General features: G+C 45.2%; 3 protein-coding genes across 5 annotated transcripts; 2 read left to right on the top strand and 1 right to left on the bottom strand.

Moving 5' to 3' along the window:
- The first annotated feature begins 206 nt into the window (after positions 1 to 206).
- On the top strand, positions 207 to 20,444 carry ripk1l (receptor (TNFRSF)-interacting serine-threonine kinase 1, like). 3 transcript variants are annotated; one of them, XM_084707150.1, is made up of 11 exons: positions 207 to 279; positions 579 to 772; positions 1,002 to 1,164; positions 1,301 to 1,438; positions 1,630 to 1,861; positions 2,050 to 2,199; positions 2,468 to 2,544; positions 2,712 to 2,796; positions 3,423 to 3,920; positions 4,043 to 4,189; positions 20,196 to 20,444. In XM_084707150.1, exons 2-11 carry the CDS (start codon positions 615 to 617, stop codon positions 20,204 to 20,206), a joined length of 1,659 nt encoding a protein of 552 aa, XP_084563276.1. In that variant the 5' UTR covers positions 207 to 279; positions 579 to 614; the 3' UTR covers positions 20,207 to 20,444. The 3 variants fall into 3 exon arrangements, with proteins under 3 accessions (XP_084563276.1, XP_084563275.1, XP_084563273.1); XM_084707149.1 differs by lacking the exon at positions 20,196 to 20,444 and adding an exon at positions 6,142 to 7,532; XM_084707147.1 differs by lacking the exon at positions 20,196 to 20,444 and adding an exon at positions 4,517 to 7,532.
- LOC146270860 (E3 ubiquitin-protein ligase RNF138-like) lies at positions 4,618 to 24,031 on the top strand. Its single transcript, XM_084707549.1, has 5 exons — positions 4,618 to 4,698; positions 22,531 to 22,702; positions 22,956 to 23,109; positions 23,539 to 23,715; positions 23,948 to 24,031. The coding sequence occupies exons 2-5, from the start codon at positions 22,551 to 22,553 to the stop codon at positions 24,029 to 24,031; spliced, it is 567 nt and encodes a 188-aa protein (XP_084563675.1). The 5' UTR covers positions 4,618 to 4,698; positions 22,531 to 22,550.
- On the bottom strand, positions 8,267 to 14,153 carry LOC146270862 (opsin-5-like). Its single transcript, XM_084707151.1, has 5 exons — positions 14,066 to 14,153; positions 12,591 to 12,753; positions 12,239 to 12,366; positions 11,181 to 11,515; positions 8,267 to 8,923 (listed from the first exon to the last, which is right to left on the bottom strand). Exons 1-5 carry the CDS (start codon positions 14,151 to 14,153, stop codon positions 8,267 to 8,269), a joined length of 1,371 nt encoding a protein of 456 aa, XP_084563277.1.
- Positions 24,032 to 24,427: the final 396 nt, after the last annotated feature.

Here is a 24,427-nt window from a genome sequence, read left to right as displayed (position 1 = left end):
TTTACATTAAACTGTAATTTCATGTTCTCTCTGGTGGCCACGGGGGCCCTAAGCAACAGTTCGCTTATGCCTTTCGTTTGGTCTTCATCGATCGAGTGTACTGCTCTGCAATTGACTAATAGTACTTCAAACTTCGCGTTATCCTGGCTCGCTTGGTATTCATGGTTTGAGTTTACTGCTCTGAAATTGACTAGTAGTACTTCAAACTTCGAGTTATGCTGGCTCGCTTAAAAACATTCACTGCAGCGACTATCCCGGAAATAACTCAGCAAGGCAAATGTAAACGTTCAAGTTTTATATTCAACGTATTCAGTTGTTCAGTTATTCAGTTTCATATTCAGTAGTTTCACTGTGGTCATAAAAACATGTTGTATATTTTAAAACAATTAAGGACGTAGCCTACACATTTTCAGAGTGCAGTTTGTGTTCAGTTGTTTTAGTTTTTTGCTTTCAGATCCGAATTTCACTTTCAGATTTACTTCTGCTTTGCGATGGATAGTTTAACATCACATAATTGTTTCACTTAGTAACGTAGTGCTTACTTTAATTCCACTTTGTATGGGCAAATACATTTTCAGATATTTCTATTACACCCATATTATACTGTGTTGGGTATGGCTACTTCCTTGGATTCCATTCGTATGCGATCCTCCGACCTTATTAAAAAAGAGCACCTGGACTACGGCGGCTTCGGACAAGTTCACCTATGCTATCACAAAACTTTGGGCCAGGTGGTACTGAAGACGGTGTACACAGGACCACCGCGCAATGAGTAAGTCCATAGGGGCTTTCCACTATTGAATACTGCTTAACTGCACTTTCAGCCTCATGCAACACGTCATAAAGCCCACTTTTCAAGACTATTGAATATTTGAACTGATGTTTATTGTTGCTCACATGACCTATTTGGTAGGCTCATGCAGTGGCAGTTTGTGCGTCCCTATGCTTGTCGGTCAAAATACAAATTCATTCCACAATGCTTTCCTGGTTGCTTCACCTAGAGCAAAATTCAGTCAGAAGTCTTTGCTGGAAGAGGGCAGCCTGATGACCAAACTGAACCACGAGCGTGTGGTCAAGCTGCTTGGAGTGATCCTGGATGATGGGGATTACTCCCTGGTGCTGGAGCTCATCCCCAAGGGGAACTTGCAGGCCATGTTGGACCAGGTGAGACCCACAGATGCGCCAAATGAACCGCGTGGGGCTGCGGTGGTCGACATGACCAGACGAGACACTTGACAACTCAAACGAGACCAGCTCACATATTTCATTTGACTTCTCACTCTCCCGTCCCGCCTTCCAGGTTCAAGTTCCCATGTCCATTAAGGGCCGCATCGTTCTGGAGATCCTGGAGGGCATGGAGTATTTGTCAAGGAACCACGTCATACACAAGGATTTGAAACCCGAGAACATATTGGTGGACAGAGACTTCCACATTAAGGTACAATAAACAAGATGTTTTACTATAACATATGTATTACCGTCACTTTGACAACCGTCCAAGTGCCTGGTTAAAACAGTCACAAGCATTACTTACATTCCATTTGCATTGACACGAGAGTGGGTTTCGGTGCGTGCGACGGATTGTATGCACACGACATACAGTATATCCACATACATGGGTGTTGCCAGATTGCAGACCTGGGCTTGGCCACTTGCCAGACTTGGAGCAGGCTGACCAAGGAGGAGTCTCGCCGACAGAGCCGCACCAAGCCCTCAGCTGGGGTCAGGGCCGCCGGCACCCTGTGCTACATGGCGCCCGAGCACCTGGAGAGCGTCCACACGCAGTCCACTGAGAGGTCGGACGTGTACAGCTTCAGCATCGTCGTGTGGGTCATCCTCACCAGCCAGGAGCCCTACGAGAGTGAGTGACGTGGGGAACTCACTCGAGTCACGACATGACATTGAGTCATTTAGCAGATGCTCTGGGGGAGGGGGGGGGGTTGTTTTGGCAACATTTCTTCTCCGTGTATTCCCTCTCGGGAAGGTAAGGAACACGGCTCGATAGCTGTTCTTTGACCGTGGGTGCCGGGTCAATGCCCATGTTCATAGATGCCAGGAGTGAGGACCAGATCTGCCAGTGCGTCCGGCGAGGCGACCGCCCTGACGAGGGTCTCATTCCAGCCGACACCCTCCCCGAGATGACAGATCTGATGAGAAGAGCCTGGAGTCAGAATCCACGGGACAGGCCGACGTTTAGAGGTATGCATGCATTGTGTGTGTGTGTGTTTCAATGGCTTGCAAACCATACGGTGAAGGGGAACATGATTTTCAAGGCGGCTGAGGCATGTTGTGTTGTGAAGTACTGAAGTAAAGTGACTCTTTGTTCCGGCCGGGTGATTGTTGCCGTAAGCCAGATGACTGGCCTAATTTCATTACTGTGTTTCTCGCTCACATACACTTTCTTGTTATCTGTCTTTCACTCTCTCTCTCTCTTCCTCTCTCTCACTTGGACTATCCTACTTCCCAGAGGGATACACATCCTTCCTACCAGTCTACCAAGAGAAGCTGGAGCCTTATGTAGAAAGAGATTCTATGGCTCTAAGGGCAAGTTTCATCTGATTTCAGTATCGGAAACAAGTCGTGAATAGAACCCAGCAGCACCTCCAATAGTCACAATGTGTTTACAATCCAAGAGTGTACATAATGCAGTTATTTCATATGGAAAACATGTATTCAGGCTACATTTGGACTGTCATGTGACTTCCATGTAGGAGTCGTACGAAGGCCCAGAGGATCTCCTTGAGATGATGAAGTCCTTCTCGTTGCCTCCAGACAGTGTGACGGCAGCAGGCGAGGGTAGGCAGCTCTGTTTCTCTACACTACAACACCCTCCTTCTCACTAGGATGGCATGGTATATCAGTGACCATATCAATATCTGACACTACTAGCCTAAAACACCTACTGCATCAATCCCATGTTGAGAGTAATGCTGGTGTAATAGTTTTCTTTTTGAAAGGCCAATATACTGTATATAGAGCAAACTCTCTTTGTTTCAAAATTGTATTGACCTATTGTGGCCGACGTTAAAGGGATACAGACTAAAAGTCAGCGTACTTTTGCACTCCTATTCCAAATTAAGGCAAGTTTCTTTTCTGTATTTTTCAATATAATTTAGTTTACAGTATATTGTACGTGTCGTAGCCCGATGAACAATATAACTTTGTTTCAATTTATGTCTTGCAATCCTTACCCCCCCCCCCCCACCACACAGACACAAACCTAAAAATACATATCAGTATTGGTGTTACTTGCAAGTAAATATCAATTTCAAATATTCAATGACTAATTCTTGTAAGGTTGTTCACATTGAACGTCCTTATTTCTTACTCGCCTCTTCAGCTGACTTCAGGGGGTTGAATGGAGCAGCATGCGGTGCCGTCCGGTCCATGTTCATCTCCTCCCATGTGTTGTGTTCATGTAGACCTGCCGGCCCGCTTGATGAGCTCAGATGTCAGATCCCCAGTGGAGGCCAGCATCGAGGACCTCAAAGAGTTCTCCCTCCAGACCGACGCCAGGGTCCCCAGCCTCACCAGCCCTCCCTTCAGCCCTGGCCAGATGGAAGAACGGCCCCAGAGGAGGGCCAACTGGGGAACAGACCAGCCAGACTCCAGCCCCCTGTCTCCCCCCGGCTACGCCCCAACCACCCCCCCTCAGAGGCTGATGTCCCAGGAGCACCCAGATCGGGGCTGGCATAGTCCAGGCTCCACTGTCCATTCGTGGGGCAAAGCCGAGCCTGTCCAGCCCAACAGCCAGGAGGAGCCATACCCTCACCCTGTCTTTTCTCCCTCCAGCCTCTACAGCAGTACACTGTCCAATCACACCCCAGAGCCCTTCAGAAATCCCTGCCAGTACGTCTCACAGCATTCCTGGCCCCTTGAGAACCAGAACTCCGGCAAGAGTGCACCCGCACTAGACCCAGGTATGGATGAAGGAAGGGCCGTCACCACGATGACACTCCACAGGCTCATCAGCCGATAGTAAGGCCATCTCCATGACTAACACTGTGTTGTGCACGTGTGTGTGTGTGTGTGTGTGTTTTAGGAAGCATGGTCTTCAACAACGCCAGTTGTATCCAGATTGGCAACAACAACAGTCTAAAGACCCACATTCCAGACTCTCACCGGAGTCCAGAAAGCTTACTGTCCAACAGCAGTAACACCTCGCTTCTCAAAGACATTCAGAAGTACGGTAAGTCTCCTGCCACACTTTCTCCAAATAGTTCCATAAAGGCACTTTGGACCGGATGATCGCAACTAGTCATATCTGATGGCCGCTCATAAAGAGGATGAATAATACCACGGGTCAGAGTATCCCCACGGCCTTGTTCAGAGCACAAAAATAGTCGACAGTCAAACGTTTGGCCCCCCCCGTCTTTGACATGCCGTCGAAAATGCACAGTGATCTCAGCCCTGTCTTGAGTGAGAAGTAGATGGCGTGTGGGCCCCGGCAGGGTCCGCACACAGTGGTCCGTGTGGAACTACGGTGTCTGACAGGGCTCAATCCGTCCGCCCCCAGAGGACCACGCGGTGACGGAGAAGCACCTGGACCTGCTGAGAGACCACATCGGGGCCAAGTGGAAGCAGTGCGCCCGGCGCCTGGGGCTGAGCGACGTGGAGCTGGAGGAAATCGACCACGACTACGACCGCGACGGCCTGTCGGAGAAGGTGCACCAGATGCTGGGGCGCTGGTCGATGAAGGTGGGCAGCGTGGGCTGCACGCTGGGGCGCCTCTGCAAGGCCCTGCACAACGTCGTCAAGGCGGATGTGCTGCAGGGGCTGGTGGACGTGTGCACCAGCGAGCCCTAGACAGGAGAGGGAGGCTGGTCCGGGCCAACGGATAGCCCAGGTTAGGGACGAGCCAGGGACTGAGAACTCACACTGTGATCTTTTGACTGCCTTCTCGCCGTCGTGTTTTGCCCCTTCGACAATGTCGGAAAAAATATAGTCTACCATATGTGTGTGGCTCGAGCAGGTATTGAAATGACCAAAACTTTCATTATCTTATTTGTCCATGTCTGACCATTTGACGTTACAGTGAGCCTAACGGGGAAAGGTGCTGAAAACCGGGCTTTATCAAAATAATCATTTCCCTCACTGATAGGTAATTGTTCTGTGTTTCTATGTTGGCTTTGGACAGGAAATAGCCCAGAGACTATGTTATACATGGAACAAGGGAGTTACACATGGAGTTTTGCTTATTGTGCAAACAATAACAATGTTTGATTATCTTCTGAGAATTCCAAATCTTGTTGTTGTTTGACCGTGCAGAAGTAAAGTGGATTCTACAATTTCCATGTTCTCCTGTTACAGGTGGCATCAATGGTGTTTCATAGAATTGGCACAAAATGCGGTATATCCGGCTTAGTGTAGTAAGTAAACAAAAAAAGGGGAACGATATATTGTTGCTATGTCCTTATTTCTCCTTTGGAGGGCAGCACATGTCTATCTTTTTTTGCTGTCATTTGTATTCTATTATCAGAATTATTCAATTGGACTTAGTTTCATCAAAGAGCTCCAGATCTTTTTCCCTGTAGCTTCAAAATTGAAATTGTTTCTTCCATGCATGATATTTGTTCCAGTATATAGACCAAATGAAACACGAATGTGTAAGAATTTAGAAGCAATTGCCAGTTTGACAGATAAAGTATCCTATTTATGGGCCTCTGTCATTGAAACCACTGTCTCGAGGCCAAACATAATTAATTGTCACAGTGTGGAAGTGATGAATCCTAGCACTTAGACACATGCACCATTATCTCATTGCCTCAGTGGTTTCCTATGCATACTATAACAATGTTGTGAATTTGACATTATTGGATGTTTATTTGTATGTTCTGTGTGTGTGTGTGTCTGTGTGTGTACGTGCGTGCGTGCGTGTGTGTGTGTGTGCAGTATGTAAAATGCGAGAAGGGCCCAGGAGTTTTTTACCACAGGCATTTTTTATTAAAGTTGTCAATTTCAGATAAATAAGTTGCTGTGTAGCTTTAGTTATACATTGACATGACTTTTATGTCGCCAACTAGTAACACTTTAGTAGTTGGAATAACAGAACAGACTTGAACTGTTTTGAAATGTCGAGTGAATCGGTTAGAACTGAAAAGAACTGCATTTTTTAATCGGGGGGGTATTCTTTTTCTTTAGGATTTCAGTCTTCTTCTGTATTTCCTCTTTAAACGTGAACGTAGAGTGGAAACATCCCTGAGTCGCCTTGAATCTTTGATACAAGTCCCTGCATCAGCAACATCTCTACGGGATCTACCCCAAAACACTTACACTGTTCTTCATGTCTATCTAAATCCATAACAACAAACGTTGAAACATTTTATTTTAATTGCATGTTGTAAAGGTTCAGGAAAATATCACCGAGATTCCAGGCATACATTTTTATACTGATTCCTGACACTGATTCCTGTTTCATGTTAGCGTTAGCATCATCTTAAAAACAAAATTGGTATCAGAACCTAGTGGTGGCTTTATTAATCCTGTTTCAAAACACAAGAAAATGAATCACAGCGTGGTGGGAATAATTTATGATCAGATAGGGAATACCGATGTGGATGAAAGTGTTTCATTCCAACAATTAGCATTTCCTATCAGATTTTAAGAACGTGTTCATGTCAGTGCCTGATTGCCCAATATATTCAGTGTGATTAGGAAGCTTTGTTTGTTTCACTAATACAAACAATCCATTTCACATCATTAAGTACCCAAACAGAAAGCTTGTAATTACATGAATTATTGAAACAACAGTTTTCAATACAAATATCCAGTACGGCAGCAAAACTACAGAGTCAATTAAGATTATCTATGGAGACAGAATGACTCAATGGCTTTCATAGACCTGATCGACAAGATGTATTTAAAGTGACAAGGAAAAACCCATGCCAATGATTGCCATGCATATTTTACAGTGTTTCGTATACAGAACAGTTCACAAATCAATAATACCAGACAACACAATTCAATTTCTTCCACCTCTTCCACCACTTTCTACAGTACAGCTGCTACAGGTTGAATTTGGTATTTACCCCGATATCTGTGTGTTGCCCATTTATACAGTCCACTTATTGTTGTGTTCCATAGCTCTGGAGAAAATTGAAAAAACATTCAGTATCTACATTTTTGTTGACAAGTACTTTGGTAGTAATTCTGTCTTTGTTTTTACTCTGATGTCTTGATCTTGATCCAACTCATTATTCCATAATGTGGTAACGCCAGAGCCTTCTGCAGCTGGTAATTGGCTGCTGCGCTGGGCATCCCCACAATATTAGGACCAGCGGCTGCACCTGCGTCTCACGGAGGGTTTAGTATTTAAGTCTCTGTTAAGTCTCTGTTTGTGTGTTGTCCGGTGCAAAGTCTTGATCTTGGTTCTGGTTCAGTGTGAGCCTTGTTAAAATCTCTGTTCTGTTCCTGACCTTGGCTAGTTTTCATATTCTCCATTTTGGATCTCCTGTATTGCCCTGTCTACCCGTGTACCGATCATTGCCTGCCCAACCATTCAAATTAAATCTGCGCTCTGCGCTTGGACCCAACCCCGTCTGGTATTCCTTACAAAATGTGCACAACCTTGTATTTCCATCCTGTAGCATTAAACCATCCCGTTTATAGTATATATTATTTAGTGTTCCTGACAAATATGCACAACCTTGTATTTCTATCTTGTAGCATTAAACCATCTCCTTCCTCGTATATACTATTTAGTGTCTATATACTGTCTATATACTAGCCTGTACCTTTTCACCAAATGTAAACAATAATTGAATTGGGATTACAGTGCTTCAAGGGAGTTGCTGTTCAACTGTCTTCTTCAACAATTGATATTGCTATAGCGATTGGCCCAGAGTTGTTCATGTGACCTGATAAGGAGTTATGTGTCACAGCCTGACTCCCCATCCTGTCAAAAGAAGGCTGACAATAGGTGTGTTCGACTTCATGCAGCACCGGCGAAGCTGAGAATGCCATTGGCTGCTTCGAGTCAGCCGGGCTGCAGGCGGCTGCAGGCGACGCCGGCGCTGCATGAAGTCGAATGCACCTAATGTCTGTGTTTGTGTCTGCATGGTTCCACACTGGCTCAAGACCCTGGGATTCCCTGAGGTGAAGCTCAGGTTTTACTAAGTCATTTCCAGTAATGAGTCACCGGTTATATACATTATAAATAAATACATATCTGGAATGAATAGAATAAATATTACACCGTAAAAAATATTTTTTGAAATGCTTTCAGTGATGTCAAAAATAGAACTAAAAAAGGGAATGTATAGCATTACTAAGGCCAAGCTATCTTGGCATGTCCTGGCACCATCTCCAAATTGATCTGGAGTTTGTCGATCTCAGAAGTCCTTTTGCCGCGCATAGTGGCGCACAGCGACTTCTTGTGACATTCTCGCCGCAGCGGTTTCGGCCCAGCCTGCCTCGGAGGCCGGGGGCCGTCCAGGGCCGTCTGGTCCTGGGGGGGGGTGACGTTCCCCGGCGGACTGGCCCCGCAGCAGACCCTGGGGTACTGCCTGAAGCACTCGAAAGCGTCGGCACACTTGTCGCAGGGCATGCAGCCTTTCGAGCCAGCCAGGGCAGCGTGGGTGTAGTCGGTGGAGCAAGACTGACCCGAGCGAAGGCCCAGTGTCCGGAAGCTGAGGCGCACCACAGGCTTGGAGGGGCACACCCTCTCAGGGCCCTGGGAGCACAAGCAGCGCTGCATGCAGGCCCGCCGGAGACTCCCCAGGTCTCTGCACATCACCCGGCGGAAGTTGGGTCTGAGCAAGAGGTAGATGATGGGGTTGTAGATGGTGGAGGACTTGGCAAACATGGCGGGGATGGCGAACGCCAGGGGCGGGATGTTCTCGATGTGGCCAAACGCTGCCCACATGGACACGACGGCATAGGGGCTCCACGCGGCAAAGAAGCCGATGCACACGGCCACGCTGAGCTGGGTTACCAGGAGGAGAGGGAAGAAGTGTTGTTACAGTACCCATCAGTAATCACTGACAACCAGATCTGCCTCAGTGGTCTAACTGCTCTCAACTGCTCAACGTCGTTCAAAAAGTCCAACCGTCACAGGCTTTTTGAAATGATTGAAAGAGAACGTTGAAGTACTTTTAGTATCGAGTGAGGTGAGGCCATACCACAGGGGCTTTTGCCTGTCAATTGATCCAACAGCGAGAAAAAGGTATGTTGCAGGCAAAGCATCTTCAAATGGATTGGTTGGGGAAGGGCGGGGGGGGGGGGGGGGGGGGGGAGGGGTCCTGAAAGCCATGTAGAAGGGACGATGGCCGCCAAGCAGGCCTGGCTCCTGGCTCCTCATCCATCACAATGTATTCGGAGACGAGAGCCAATTCCTGCTAATGAGAAGCTCCATCACTGGGAGGAGATCTATTGAGGTCATTGCCAATCTCGCAGAGAGAGAGAGAGAGAGAGCGAGAGAGAGAGAGAGAGCGAGAGAGAGAGAGAGAGCGAGAGAGAGAGACAGAGAGAAAGAGAGAGAGAGAGAGAGACAGAGAGAGAGAGAGATCTCCTGTCTCTAAGGGAGACTTTGCTATTCCTGCCTCCCCCTCTCATTTGGATAACCATTAGATTCTCCTCTAGCACCATCTTCATTCACTCACGTCGTTTTCAGAGAAATTCATTTATTCTGACCCCCTGGACTCCTCCTCGAGACTTATGCAGTGGGGAAGGACTTGGAACAGTTCTGGATGAGTGCCTATAATAATCACAGTTGTCACGGCCGCGGGGGAGGTGGGCTCCTGTTTGATGGGCGGTGTGGCTGGTCGGGGGGGTTGGCCCAGGAGAGCAGATGTTTACGAGCACACATGGTGATGAGGATGAGCACACTGGACGGGCCAGGAGACAGACAGAGGGGAACGACAGAGGGAGGGATGTGGATTGATGACTACTGACATAGGTGTCATTGTAGTAATCCCAGTGGTCTATGAGAGGTTTGGAAACTGGGTTTTTAATCCCGAGAAATGCAATTAGACTGAGATGTGTGTGTGTGTGTGTGTGTGTGTGTGTGTGTGTGTTTGGTGGTCATGGTGGTGTGTGTGGGGGGGAGTTACACCATTATGAAGACCAAAAGGAAGGACAGGCAAAAGAGAGTGAAATAACAAGAGAGAGAATGGTAGATTTACTAATGACACGGCAACAAGTAACATACTTCGTCATGATTAAAGCTGGCCCAGTAGCACTTATTGAGGCATTTTGAAACAGGGATTTGAATTCAGAACAACAATACAATACAATACTTGTAAACAAGTACAGCACTGTATGAAAGAGTGGCCGAGGGAAAGAGAGACCGGGAGATACTTTTAGTTTGCTCTGACTTACTCACATTCTACAGGCCAGGGGTGGGGAACCTTTTTTCTGCCGAGGGCCATTTGGATATTGATTAAATCATTCGGGGGCCGTAGAGAATTATCAACTTGAAATGTGCCTGCAAACATTTACTTAACTCACCCCTAATGTGATGGCTGGAACTGCTTCTCTTTGGTGAGGTTTGTGATGTTAGCTGGGATCTGGGTGTTAATCAGGCGCGGAGGCATATACGTTGTAAACATTCGGGCTTAGCCCAAACCAACAACGTATTCTGGGTTTGATTTCCTAGAGAGGAATTCCACACTTAATGCGAGAGCACGAGCAAAATGTTTTGGTACGCAACGCTGCGCGCCTCCACGGTCCTCTTCCACAAAAACAGTGCTGCTGCCAACCAATAATGCACCTAATAATATGGTTCCTGCAGTGCCATGGCGGGCCAGTCCAAATGATTTTGCGGCCGGACGTTCCCCACCCCTGCCATAAGCCCCAAGGTCATTGCAATCGATCTCAGGACTCCAGCCATTTTTAAGCTCCTAAATTCAAACAGAAAACGGCGGGGCACAGGGCTTTCTCTCACGATCTCCTCTCCTCTGGAACAAACTTCCTGTTTTTGGAACAAACTCACGGTTTTGTCATTGGGAATGACATGGTCAATGTTTAAATCTATACTCAAATCTATATCTCATCTGTCAGTTTTATGGTTGGGGTTAAGTGGTGGTTCTCCACAGTCTCTAACCCCGTGTACTTTCATCTTTCCCTCCTCCCTTCCCTCCTCAATGAGTATGCACACGACGTGCTTCAGATTGCATTTGCCATGTGCCTAAAAACATGAGGAGGAGTTATGTTCTCGCTCTGCCTGACTCGTGCCGTCTTACCTTCACGATGATGGTCTGGAGGTTGCTCACGTGCGTTCGCCTGGATACATGCTGCTCTATGGCCTTCTGGGATGCCCGCACTGTGACCAGGATGCCCGTGTAGGACGCCACGATGACACAGCAGGGCAGAATGTAGCAGAACACAAAGAGCGCCAGGGTGTAGGAGCGAGCCACGTACTGCCGGTTGGACACATGCCAGTCGATGCAGCAGGCGGTCCCGTAGGGCTCGGGTCCGTACGCGCCCCAGCGGACCAGAGGGGAGCAGGCGAAGAACAGGGCATAGACCCAGGCACAGGCTACCAGCAGGCGGCCGTGAACTGGGTTAAACCGGTTACCTTGACAGATCCCAAACAATTTCATCTCAGGTTTAAAGAATCGATCGTCACGGACACATTGTTGTGAATACATCAAATATGCAGTTGACACGTGCAGTTGCTTTTGAGGACTGGAGATGAGATTTATTAATGAATTTTAATTTATTTATGAATCTGCTAGGGACTGCAGATGCTAATTAGCCTGTATGGCTGTATCTGGCACATGTACATGGTGGACCCAAGTGCTTATTAATTCATGTGTGTTGTACCTTCTCAAATAACAAATAAACGTAAACATTAGGGAATTTCATTAGAGACCTCTGAAAGAAGAAATGCCTTGGAATAACTCCTTCCTCGAGAGAAACGTGACTATCACAGAGATAGGTGTTTGCTGCTAAAGGTTTTCACTGAAAATGTCTGTATTGTGTATACTACGATTCACACTGTATGCCAACCTATTCTGTGCTACAGACGGATATCCATTTTTTGAGAGATCGCTGCTGAATATAACATTACGACTGCACCGCTAAAACCAACATCACAAGTGGCCCTAATAGAGCAGAGACAAGGGAGCGTGACAGTCCTCAAAGCGCATCTCATGTTGGTTAAGTCACAGGGGGATTGTCTTGGCCTTTTGATTTGCCTCCATCAATAAATCAACAATCGACCACTTAAGAGGGTCCACTTTAGAATCCTGTGTCATTTCCGCAGACAAGACTGGGCTGCGGCTCTTTGAAGACTTACCGTAGTGGGGACAGCAGACTTTCACAAAACACACCATGCTGAGCAACGTGAGAGTGGTCAGACTGCAAAGGCCAAACAGCACACCGCAGAAAGCGTAGATCAAACACACCGTCTTCCCAAACAGCCATCTGAGAGGAGGCAGGAGAGAGAGAGAGAGAGAGAGAGTCAGAGAGAGAGAGAGTCAGAGAGAGAGAGAGAGACAGAGAGAGGAGGGAGTTGAAGTCTAGTCCATGCCCCCACCTCTGCTGATGACGGCAAAGCAATGACAACGTTTCACATCAAGGCCTTGGCAACGCCATCAATCGCAGGTGCCCCTGATCTACAGAGATGAAAGACCAATCGCGTGAGGTACCTGTGGTAGATGCTGGAGGTGATAGCCATGGGGTAGAGGGACAGGGTAAGGCCCATGTCGCTGACGGCCAGGTTAACAATGAAAAACTCTGCAGGCTTCAGCAGGTGTTTCTTCTTGTAGGAGACGTAGAGCAGCATGCTGTTGCCGAGCAGAGAACAGACTCCTGCAAGGAGACACACAGGGCCTAGCTATCAGCTTGTCCTGGACATGCACAGGCCCTGCTGACACAGGGTCTCATGCACAGGCCCTGCTGAAACAGGGTCTCATGGAAGGTCTTTCTGGCTGGTTTTAATACAAAACCTACTTGGAACTGCCAACCCAACTTCGCCCCGGCCACAAAAAAATGTGTCGGGAAGTTGGGTCTGGAGGGTCTCGTATTGGAAACAACTATATAAAACCAGGATCTGGGCGGACCAATGAAATTGTCAGGGCAGGCTTTATACGATGATGGACAGATGATCAACCGTAACGTAATCAACAACGTCACGAAAGAGCCCTTGGGTTGAATTTGTTTTCAACAAACAACATATTACGTTGCTCTGATTGGTTGTAGGTCTATCCAATTGAGCGAAGAGGCATTTGTTTTACGAGTTCGGTTGAAAGACGCCCCATAGTCACAGCCCAACAGACAGTTTTCAGACTTATATTCTGACTAGAATTATGAGTATGACAACATCAGGCCACAATGTGGAATGTTTTTTGGGAGTAGACAAAAATAAAGACATTTTTGTGGAATACGCATTCAAGGAAGGAAGAAACTTCATTTTTCATCTATGGGAAAGCTTGGGGACTCTCGTGAACTGTTCAAATCCACGCTAAATGCTTTTTATCCCCTCTGTGTCTTGCGGCACACATCCTTTTTCACGTACGACTCGCTGCACTTGAGCATTATCGTACTGTTGCACCTGGGGGAAAAGAAGTGTGGCAGTTTTTCGGCTTCTTTCATCAGAATGTGGTGCTGGCCTGCATTACATATCAACATGCTTTAGTTCAAAGGCTTGGATGGAGAGCTAGCTAATCTAGGCAGGATTTGGTCAGGATTGGGTCCCTGACGCAGAACTCATCGTCAGGAACCCCACAGGGTCTTCTACGATCACACAGATGAGACACACACCCATGACCATGCTGAGAATGTGTTTGTGTGTGTATGCGTGTGAGGTCGCCTGTGTTTCTATCGAAAGGATTTGACAAAGGGGTGTTTTGCACCTGCGGTGAGCATGCTTGTTCTGCTTCGATGTTCCCCCAAAGGCATTCACAGAAATGTCAAACACACATTATCAATTCTCAACGTGTCCTGTCTGGCATCATGCTGTTTGTGGATATGGTTAAGCTGAAGCAGGAAGGGTTTAGGTGAGGGACAGGAAATCCATACTATACCGACAACACTGCCTTGGGTTCCCATGTATATATCCCACGGTCATCTCCCTGGCTGTGGCTGTCTGTGTGTGTTATTCATCTCTGTAGAGCTGACTTACCAAACACAGCGTACACTACGGCCACGGTTAGATCTGCCGCAGCTGGGATGTTGGAGTGGAACGCAATGTCATCTGTGGTCACACCCATCTAAAACCGAGGACAAATGATTACAAGTTCCAAATGACTCCTTTTTTTACACATTGAATTCAATGGATTTGTCCGGCCCCTTTCTGTGAAACCCTGTTTTAAGTAGTTCTCTCTTTCCCTCACTTTCTCGTCTCGTTTCTCTCTTTCCGTCTCCCTCTCTCTCTCTCTCTCTTGCTCCATTTTCCTTATGTAAGTGTTACATGTCAGCAGCCAGAGATGTACTACAATCCTATACGTCCCCAACACAATAAATGCCGTAACAAAAAGGATTTCAATTTGTATTGTCAACATCAAAATGAGGCAGAGCTTGTAAGTGGCCCGTGGGCATAGCAGGAGGTAGGAGATGAGGCATGCTTGACTCTCTGGGGGCTGGAATATGAGCTGGGAAGGGAGAAACAGCTCCGGTTGTGAGGGCTGGTTGTGAGGGCTGGTTGTGAGGGCTGGTTGTGAGGGATGGTAGTGAGGGCTGGTTGGGAGGGCTGGTTGGGAGGGATGGTAGTGAGGGCTGGTAGTGAGGGCTGGTAGTGAGGGCTGGTTGGGAGGGCTGGTTGGGAGGGCTGGTAGTGAGGGCTGGTTGGGAGGGCTGGTTGGGAGGGCTGGTTGGGAGGGCTGGTTGGGAGGGATGGTTGGGAGGGCTGGTTGTGAGGGCTGGTTGGGAGGGCTGGTTGGGAGGGATGGTAGTGAGGGCTGGTTGGGAGGGATGGTAGTGAGGGCTGGATCGAGGAGAGAACTTTCATAGAATGATTACTGGTAGTAAAATGGGATCCTATAGGGGGCCCGCATCTATGAATTGGGCTATGAATCAGATTTCTAGGTAGATGTGGTCATGATATTAAAGCCAAGGTACATGCCGACACAAGGTTGTAGCAGAAGACACTAAGCCTGCACCTTTCTGATTCACAAGCTGTTTCAGACCAAAATGTTGATTTGATTTTGTTGACAGGAAGAATGAAGTTAACATCAAAATTAAACTGTCTATAGCTGCCAATATATTTTGGGATGAATAATAATTGCTGAGCTAATAATTTACATATATTTAATTACCAGATGCATTTATCCAAAGAGACATACAAAAACTGCATTTAGTAAGTCCAGATAATCAAGGACTTAAAAGTGCAGCATTCTTATAGCTCACAGTAATTGCAGCAATTTAGTTAAAAACCCCAAACCTACTAATCTGTAACTAAGCTAAAGTGGTAAGGCACTTAATTTATGTAAATATAATTGATTTTATTCTATCATTTTGATTGAATTATCAATCAAAAACAACTTCACCTCTATTTTTTCATCTTTAATTTCCCTGTCTATTTGATAGTTATGTTTTAGTTGTCTCGGCGGGGTTTGACTGGAAATTTCTTGTAATGTCATTAAATCGAATCGAGTGAAGGCTGGTATAGCCTAATTAACATATCGAAACCATTAAGAATAACCTTAACTTACCTTGTCAGTATGTTTTCATGGATGCAGATGTTCTAGTGCTGGGTTGTTTTTAAAAGTCCAAGGAAGTTGCCTGAGCGGTTGATTAAACTTCGATGATGACTCATCGATAATGTGGTTCAATTGCAGAGTTAAAAAGAAGTTGCAAGAAACAAGAAAGACACGCGGCCAACTGTCAATCGCATCCGATTTAAGTACACAGCTACACGCCCATTTGGTCAGGTATCTTTCTACGTGACATGCAGCTCCTATGATGTTGGAAATTATTCAACAGTCATTTCCAGCCAATAGTCTCTTTCTTCAGACGCCTGCACTGAGTTAAACTATCAAATTCTCCCCATTGAAAATGCTGTTCGCTGTGTGTCTCTCTCTCGCTCTCTCTCTCTCGCGCTCTCTCTCGCTCTCTCTCTCGCACTCTCTCTCTCGCGCGCTCTCTCTCGCTCTCTTTCGCTCTCTCTCGCTCTTTCGCTCTCTCTCTCGCTCTCTCTCTCTCAAATTTTTGCGACCGCGCACACACATTTAGTTTACCATTGAGATCAACGCTGCATTGTCTAAAAAGCCCTGTTTGATCATCGTCTCTTCTTCTACTGCTTTGTAACCTACTACGAATTATCCATATTGAACAGTTATTATACAGAACTCAGTTATTATAAAGTAGCCTATATTGATGCACAACTCATTATGCCCTACAGTACAAATAGCCAATGGGAAAACTAGCATTTAAAACTAAAATGCATAAAAAGATTGCTTTTATCAAATCACTAATGCAAAGGAAATTTTTAATTGAGTTCAAAGCATGTGTATTTCGTTTAATCCTCGTGACAGTTCGGTTGTTCTCATGTAAAGTAGCCTATATATGTAAGTGGTTCGTTTATCTCAGCCAAGCCTTATGTTCATGTTCTGTAGGTTTATTGGATAGACGTAGATGGATCTATTCGATGTCCATGAAATGTTATGAAATTGAACTAACTATCTGACTTCAACTACATTGATGTTCTTTGAATATTTTTCAAGTAACCATAAACGTTGGATTAAAGTCTAAGGCACATAGCGCCTTCAGAAAAATTAATTTTCAATTTGCAGAAAATGGAAGGTGGAAACATTCGCATTTGTCACACCTTGAAAGATATGGTATGAAATATCCCAAAACTAATTGCATCTTCTGTGAACGTATTACAGTCATGCATGTTTAAAAAAGGACTTAAAGGTTTAGCCTATGAAGATTGTTGTTGTTGCTGTTTAACTTGTAGTAGCCCTTCACAGTGACCTTGAGTATGCTTTTGGAGACAGAATATCTGAAAAAGTACAGTCTTCAAAAATGAATAGATAATAAAGGTAAACCAATAAACCAAGGTTAACCAATTAACCAATGCTTAAAAATCAACAAAGTAACATTTTAATTTACCTTCAAAGATCAAGTCATAAGAAATTTCCTGGGATGAAATGAACACACTTACCTTGGGCAATGTGAATGTTTGGAACATCATGTCTTTAGTGGTACTATGGGCTACCAGATACCAAGCTTGCCCTGTGGCAAAATGAAATCCTCACCTATGTTTCCATCACAACCCTCAGGGCCCTACCACAAATATGTACCTTGTTCATTCCAAGACTATTTGACGACGAGCCATAATGAAACTGTAATTTCAGTGTACTGGACATGCTTTTCCCACAAGTATTTCTATTATTTATTAGGTGAGATACCAGAACAATAAGTAAACAGGTATAGAGAAATCACAAAAATGCAGAAATGTCTGTAATTAAGGACAGTTTGACTCAGAATTTGGTCCACAAAAATTGCATTTGTATCCGTCAAGCAGCTTTCAGTCCTTTTTCATTGCGAGAGCATATTGTACTCAGCACCTTCATCTGCTGAACAAAAACAGCCACAGGCAGGCGGTTTGAAATAACCAGGGCTTTTTGAGAAATGCTACTCATTTGCTGTGTACCTGATCCAGGGCAGACACAGGTACCCAGGGATACTTCATGTCCTCCCTTTAAGAGGTCCACTGATGCACCACTCCCCCGTAAGGTAATGGGGTGTTAAGAATAAAAACATGTCATTTTGTTTCTAGAAGGACCCTCATTCTATCAAATCTATAGCATCTCATTCTGCTTCTGGTGCAAAGTATCAGAAATAAGGATATTTCCGTTAGCAAGTGGGAGTCGTGGTTTTTTTGTTATCTTTGTTCAAAATCCATTTATTCTCCATCAGGTCCAATATTATGGGCTTATCAGGGATGTTACTGTGAAAACCTTGATGTCTGTTGATAGATCTGTCTATTAGTCGTCAAAGCAAATGTTCACTTACTAACGTCTCAAACATGTTTTGGCAGTGCAAGTCAGTGCCACAAGCGAGATGAAGACACATGAGATGTATTTCAAAGAACAGTAAAGTTGGGAGGAAGATTTCAAACAGAATACGTTAATACAAGTTTATCGTGTCTGTTTCAATCTACAAAAAAAAACTTTGTGTACATTTGGTCACATGTAAAACATAATCTGGGGTTTGATTAGGAAATCATATAGTCCTTTGTTAAAAAGTGTTCCTCACATATCTCAATAGACCCACATCAAAACTCACTGTATTTACTGGTTCATATATGTAGAGGACATGGCCCCTAACGTCATAGTTATATATTGTCAGATAACATCAAAGGACATCTGAATCCACAAAGACTACGAAAAAGAACTGTATGAAGCACAGCTCCCCAGCCCAAGCATTTGCAATCCTTTTATATTTTCAGAACCAGATCCAGATCGACACATGAAATGATGATTCTCAACTTGGGGCATCAAGCATCTTTAATCTGTAGTTCCATACGGTAGTCACGTAGCGTTCAAGCAGGGTAGGGCAGGGTAGGGCTCTGGCACTGTGTGTTTGTGAAGTAAAGTGTGTGATGCTTCTGCAGTATCTTTGTCTGAACTGGATGACCCATCAGGTGTAGGTTTGGCAAGATGCTCAGCCATGAATTCAATTGTTATCCTGCTGTGAACACGGCAATTCACCACAGACAATCAATTAGGTGTTTCCTCAAGCACGTACAACTTTCTTTAATTTGTAAGCCTTGCACGATTGATTTTCCAATCACAGCAGCCCCTGTGGCATGTTTCTGAGGAGAATTTTCTGAGGGTTGCAATTCAGGAGTCGAATTAATTGTAAAAGTCGGATATCATAAAACCTAACAAATCCTTTTTCTTTCAGAAATTTACAAATTGTGTGGTTGGAGGTCGCTTCAACTATAAAACAATGTGGCAAATCATGACTATGCAGATGCAGGGGGTCATGGTTTGTGTTGACATTACAACCACCGGCATAAGCCTGGTAACTTTCTCAGCTGGCCTGTAGCATATGTCTTCTCTTGCCCCGGGCCAGATGTACTTTGCAACAGGATTCAAGAACAGGGTTGAATAAATGCAGCACGAAAACTAATCCATGTCCTAAACTCTTTAAAGGCTTTAACTGGCAAGAAAAAACTAAACACAAAATAAATAAATAAAATACCCCCCAAGGTCTTCTGGGAATACATCGTATTTCTCAGATACCAAGTCTTATTGCTATTCCTTTATAGAGTAAAGCTGTCTTCATGTCAAAGGAGCATGTGAGTAGGGGGATCCTTTATTGATTTGGATTTGATATCATTGTAATGAGGACTAATGAAACACTTTGGGTGCTCTGCGTCCTGTGGGGTGCTCTTTGGAACAGGGCCGTGTGAACATGTGATGAAAACCCTACGTTGCTTTCTGAGCTACTGTATTCCCTTCTCTTTTTCTTGTCAATTTCTTCTTCTCTCTTCCTCCCCTCACTCTTTCTTTCTTTCTATGGCTCCACTCGCCCCCTCTCCCTTCTCTCGCTCCCTCTTTGTTTCTCTCTCTCTCTGTCTCCCTCTTTCCCTCTCTCTCGCTCTCGCTCTCTGTCTCTCTCTCTCTCTCTCTCTCTCTCTCTCTCTCTCTCTCTCCCTCTCTCTCTTCCTCTCCTCTTTTTCTTGTTTGCCTCGGTCCCCTCGTCCTCACATGTATGGTCTGATCGATGACCTGACTGCTTGGCTCCTGAAAGTGAAGTGGTCTGATTGGCATTTGCATCTGAGGGTTCCACTGAATTAGCTGGACTGAGGCAAGCCAGGCAGTCATCTTCCATATTGATTATGTAGTTATGCAGCCTTTGTAATATTGACCTGCTTTAATTGAAGGGGGTATGTTGTCTCTTCTGGGTGGAAAAAAAACAGCCATATAGATCAGGTTTGGGGTCATTGACTCACATGCTTTTCAAAGAGGCTCTCAATTTGCCTTCACACAAAACATTTTTTCTTTATCTCTTGTTATGCATTCAGTGTGGCCCAGTTAATCCATTTGAATTTGTCTTTTTGTCATACATTAGGTGCAATTATACTGTATTAGTGGACATAAAAACACAGGACTAAAGACGGCTCTTCTGTCAGTACACCAACTCAAAAGACAAACAACCATGGGCCTTTTTCCACATTCAGAGTTGCACGTGATAAATCATCTTTTTCCTCATAAGCATGAAAAATGTAAATCCTTTTCCGTAGCATCTGTCGCATGACTACTGGGGTGCCTAATGAGCGCTAATCTCTTCTCCAACAGCCCTGCGTTGAACGAGCTGCCTCACTCTGAGCCCCCCCCCTGGCCACATCTCTTCAGGTACACTAAAGGTGCCTTGGTGAGAGAAGAAGGAAGATCGGTGCACACGTGTGCTCTGTGACATTTTGATCCCTCAGGATATTAAAACCGGCCTTCCAATGCATGGGCGGTCGCAAAGAAATGATTGCAAAAAGCATCCGATAGCGTTGCACATGACGTTCTGGAATCCTGAACCTGGGAATTTTAACTCACATTAAGGATCTGCAAAGGTACAGTAAGGCATCCATTTACATACAAAAAAAAGCAATACTGTGATTATTGAGCCCATAACCCCCCCCCCCCCCACCACCACCACCACCACCTCCCTCAACCTCTCCAGATCCACCCAACAGTTCACTGACTACCTTCACAGTGTGGACTCACCACAAGATCACTGTTCCCAATGGGCACCGCGTTGAGTCACATGGCGTGCTGGACTGATGAATGCCCCAGTGGCAACAGCACAGCGTGACCGGGGTGACGCACAGGGAATGGCAGCTTCGCATTTTTTAACATGCATGCAAATATGAAAATGAATGGGACATGAACCAACCAACGACCCACCACTGGTCTTGAGATCAATAGGTAGAATGAACAAGTCGGACTCCTGCTGGGGAGAAAGCGTGTTAAGATCTGCTGAGTTAGATCCTCACAGTAGGGAAGGCTATATGGAACTGTTATTAATAAAGATGAGTTCAATATCTCTGATGAATACCATATTGACTCCAGAACTGGATGGTTTCTTCATCTCGGGGCCACTGAATAAATATTGAATGATTTGGCCAATGAGAGCTCTGGTGGTGTGAGAAGTTGATCACTCACCTTTGGCCATGTGGAATCAGAAGCTGGAGCATACGTGCATGCTCTCTCATTAATGGGGTATGAAAACTGAAGTTGACGAACAGATGAAGTTGGTGATGATGTCATTTAACATCACAATGCATCGGAATACAGGATATTGAAAGAATGAAACTATATTTTATACATATATATATATATATATATATATATACTATTATATATATATATATATACTATTATATTTATATATATATATATATATACTATTATATATATTGGGGGGTCAGATGGCTGAGTGGTTAGAGAGTTGGGCTATTAATCAGAAGGTTGCCGGTTCAATCTCCAGCCGTGACAAATGACGTTGTGTCCTTGGGCAAGGCACTTCACCCTACTTGCCTCGGGGAGAATGTCCCTGTACTTACTGTAAGTCGCTCTGGATAAGAGCGTCTGCTAAATGAGTAAATGTATGTTTTGTCATTTTTGAAAGGCTTTACAACTTAGGCCTACTTCTGAAATGGGATCGCTAGCCATTTGATAAGGACAAACTGGTGGTTATTTAGCTCAACCTGTATTGGCCTACAATAAGTTGAAAGGGTGTCATTAAAGGGCTCGTGTTATTTCTGCAAGAACTTTTGGTGATTTCCATGCAAAGTGAAACTGAAAATGAACCTTAAACCAAGTCTGCTAGTCAGTGTGTCGGTGTGTTTCTTTGTTGACTTCACTGCTCTGCTGAGCTCTGTTGAACCAGACAGAAATACCACATGTGAGATTTTGGACTGATTGGAAACGTTTTACAGGTGGTAAGTCATTTTTGGATATTAAAAAGTTTTCGGAGGAAGAATGACAACCCATGTGTTTAAGTTGGTAAAGGAGTTTGCAGGTTTTTGTGGTTTACCAATGGAGAACAACACAACATTTCCAACAAATGAATAATTCTGTACGGTTGTGTTTGCTGCTCAAGGGCAAGGTGACAGAAGGAAGAAAGGAAGTATATGTCTGACATGACACACACAGTATGTTGCTTGAGATGGTACATGGGAGCTGTGCCTATTACGTTTTTACTTCAGTCAGAGTCGTCATTTCAGATAAAATGTGAATTATGGACGTCTCAGAAGCGTTCCCATTATAGCGTTCTACGTTATCATGGTGTTCCGGTAATAGAGCCGACCCTCAGACAGAGGCCACAGAGAACAGAGATAATGTGTGTAGTATAGTGTGTTGTGCATGACTCGAGGAAATCACTAGAAGGAACATTCTAAATTACCTGGTTCAGACCAACCACACGCAAGCTGAAACATTTAAGACCTTGCTCAAAATCATCCTGGGAAATTCGGTAATAACTACAAGTCTTCCACTGGTGTCCATCAACATCCATCCAATATTGATCTGTGTACATACTCATGATTGAATAGGATCAATAGAGTCCGAACTCGACCTAGTTCTGAGCCTTAACAAAGTCGCTTCTGTCACGCCCCACCCTCCTGTTATCTGTCTCCAGGTCTGTTGTGTTGAGAACCCATGGTAAGCGTGTGTGATCCAGAGAGGGCTGGCCAGGCTGTGGAGTCGTATCTGGCCAGCTGGCCAGGCGGAGTGGAGGAAGAGGACTTTGACTGTCCGATATGCCAGGATGTCCTGAAAACCCCCATTAGAACCAAGTGCTGCAAGCATGTGTGAGTACCATACTCCAAACATTGGCTAGGGAGTTGTGGGAGTCCTGAAGATTTCCACAACAAACACATTTTCATCTTCTTTTCGTTTCGTTTTCATTTTCATGTATCTTCTACCGCATGTAACATCCAAAGAGTGAAATTCCATAATGATGAAAATACATAATGTTGATTGTGCACATTATGCCTTCCATTGATGAGCTCTCTGGGTCTGGGTGTGTTCTGGGTCTAAAATGTCTCATGACGACCCTTCCAGCTTCTGTCGCAAATGTTTCCGCTCAGCTGTGAGGGCCCAGGGACCCCACTGTCCCATGTGTCGGGGACCCGTGTCAGAGACGGAGAAGAGGGCAGGGGACATCGTGCAGAAGCTGAGGGAGAGACGGGGGAGGTGCAGGTCGTGTGGTGCTCAGGTGAGAGGCTGTCTGCACCCCACACCTCACAGGTGGGATCTGCTATCTACACTCTCACACGTGTGGCTTTCTCATTCTGATCGAATCCCGACCAGCCTACCGCATGCGTTTTTCAACCTTTTTTATTGTACAACCTGAGGGGGGTGATGTTTTCTTCCGTCTTCTCTGGTTTTCTGAAGAGGAACTATTTACGTGAATTCTCTCTTGGTTAGAATTCCCCTATCAAGTCCGCTGGCAGGCTGTTTATAGTGAAACTGAAAATCTGACCAGATAACAGGAAGCAAGAAACATGCAAAGCAGAATTCTGATCATGTTCAACTTAAGGATAAGCCTTTTATGCCTACTGCATACATAATTACAACAACATTTTAATTTGACACTCACAACGCAAATTGTCGTTGTCCTAACGCGACACTAAACCTTCCTCAGACATTTCTCAGCAAGATGAGGAATCACTACAAAAAATGCAAGAAGTACCAGGAGGAGTACGGCATTTCTGATAGCACACCCCTGCCAGCCCCCCTTGCCCCCCCAGCTCCTCTGCCCCCCACGACACCCCAGGATACCAGCGCTGGAACCATAGACCCCATGCACAGGACATGGCAAGTACACACAGCATGCACCACCTGCTCAGCCAATCTCTACAGACGAGAACCGCCCCAGGATGCTTCTCTATGGACCAGTACACAAACAGTAGCCTAACTGACATTAACGGTCGTTTGTTTCGTTGGTTAAAGGCCTTGACGAGGAGAATTTGTTTTAGGATGGGGATGACAGTGATTTTAAGGTTATAGAATTGACCGTTTGTGAGTTAAGATTGTATCCGTTGGCTGGGCAGCGTCACATGAGGAGGGTCAAAAGCCCGGAGCTCTCTGAATCTGAAGTGGAGGTGGTGGGAGCTTGGATGTGTCATCATGACTAATCAGGCAGAGTCGCTGCGTCCCCACGGTCAGTAGAGGTGAGGTCATTGGCCCCACCTGAGACTGGATCAGTTCAGCTTCATTAGGCACCTCTCACAGACCTCAGCCCTAAATAGAATAAAGCTGTGTCCATCAGAATATCAATAACCAATCACCAGAGTCCCCAGATATGACATCACTACGCTGATTAGAGTTTACATTAAGCTGACAGTTTGGTTTGATTGGTTGGACCTAACTTTTGTCCCAGTTTAAGCCTGTGGAAGTGTTATCTGCTGCTAATTCTGATTTACAAGCATGAGTGCATTGTCATTCTTACGCAAAACTTTATATTCTGAGTTGGTAGAAATCAATTTCCCTAAATTATGAAAGATTTTTAAAAGCGCTTCTTGCTCAAAATT

The sequence above is a fragment of the Hypomesus nipponensis genome, chromosome 10, assembly GCF_054491055.1.
Source record: "Hypomesus nipponensis isolate SF chromosome 10, ASM5449105v1, whole genome shotgun sequence".
NCBI lineage: Eukaryota > Metazoa > Chordata > Actinopteri > Osmeriformes > Osmeridae > Hypomesus > Hypomesus nipponensis.
The sequence above is the reverse complement of the archived record's forward strand: the minus strand, read 5'-3'. Positions and strand labels throughout refer to the sequence as shown.

Excerpts from the sequence above, each read along its gene's own strand:
- ripk1l (XM_084707147.1), top strand. The coding sequence starts at position 615 with ATGGCTACTTCCTTGGATTCCATTCGTATGCGATCCTCCGACCTTATT. Across the intron at positions 2,200-2,467 it reads GGACAGGCCGACGTTTAGAG|AGGGATACACATCCTTCCTA; the intron begins GTATGCATGCAT and ends CCTACTTCCCAG. Across the intron at positions 2,797-3,422 it reads TGTGACGGCAGCAGGCGAGG|ACCTGCCGGCCCGCTTGATG; the intron begins GTAGGCAGCTCT and ends GTGTTCATGTAG.
- LOC146270862 (XM_084707151.1), bottom strand. The coding sequence starts at position 14,153 with ATGGGTGTGACCACAGATGACATTGCGTTCCACTCCAACATCCCAGCT. Across the intron at positions 12,754-14,065 it reads CGTAGTGTACGCTGTGTTTG|GAGTCTGTTCTCTGCTCGGC; the intron begins GTAAGTCAGCTC and ends GTCTCCTTGCAG. Across the intron at positions 8,924-11,180 it reads TCCAGACCATCATCGTGAAG|CTCAGCGTGGCCGTGTGCAT; the intron begins GTAAGACGGCAC and ends CTGGTAACCCAG.
- LOC146270860 (XM_084707549.1), top strand. The coding sequence starts at position 22,551 with ATGGTAAGCGTGTGTGATCCAGAGAGGGCTGGCCAGGCTGTGGAGTCG. Across the intron at positions 23,110-23,538 it reads GCAGGTCGTGTGGTGCTCAG|ACATTTCTCAGCAAGATGAG; the intron begins GTGAGAGGCTGT and ends AACCTTCCTCAG. Across the intron at positions 23,716-23,947 it reads CCATGCACAGGACATGGCAA|CGTCACATGAGGAGGGTCAA; the intron begins GTACACACAGCA and ends TTGGCTGGGCAG.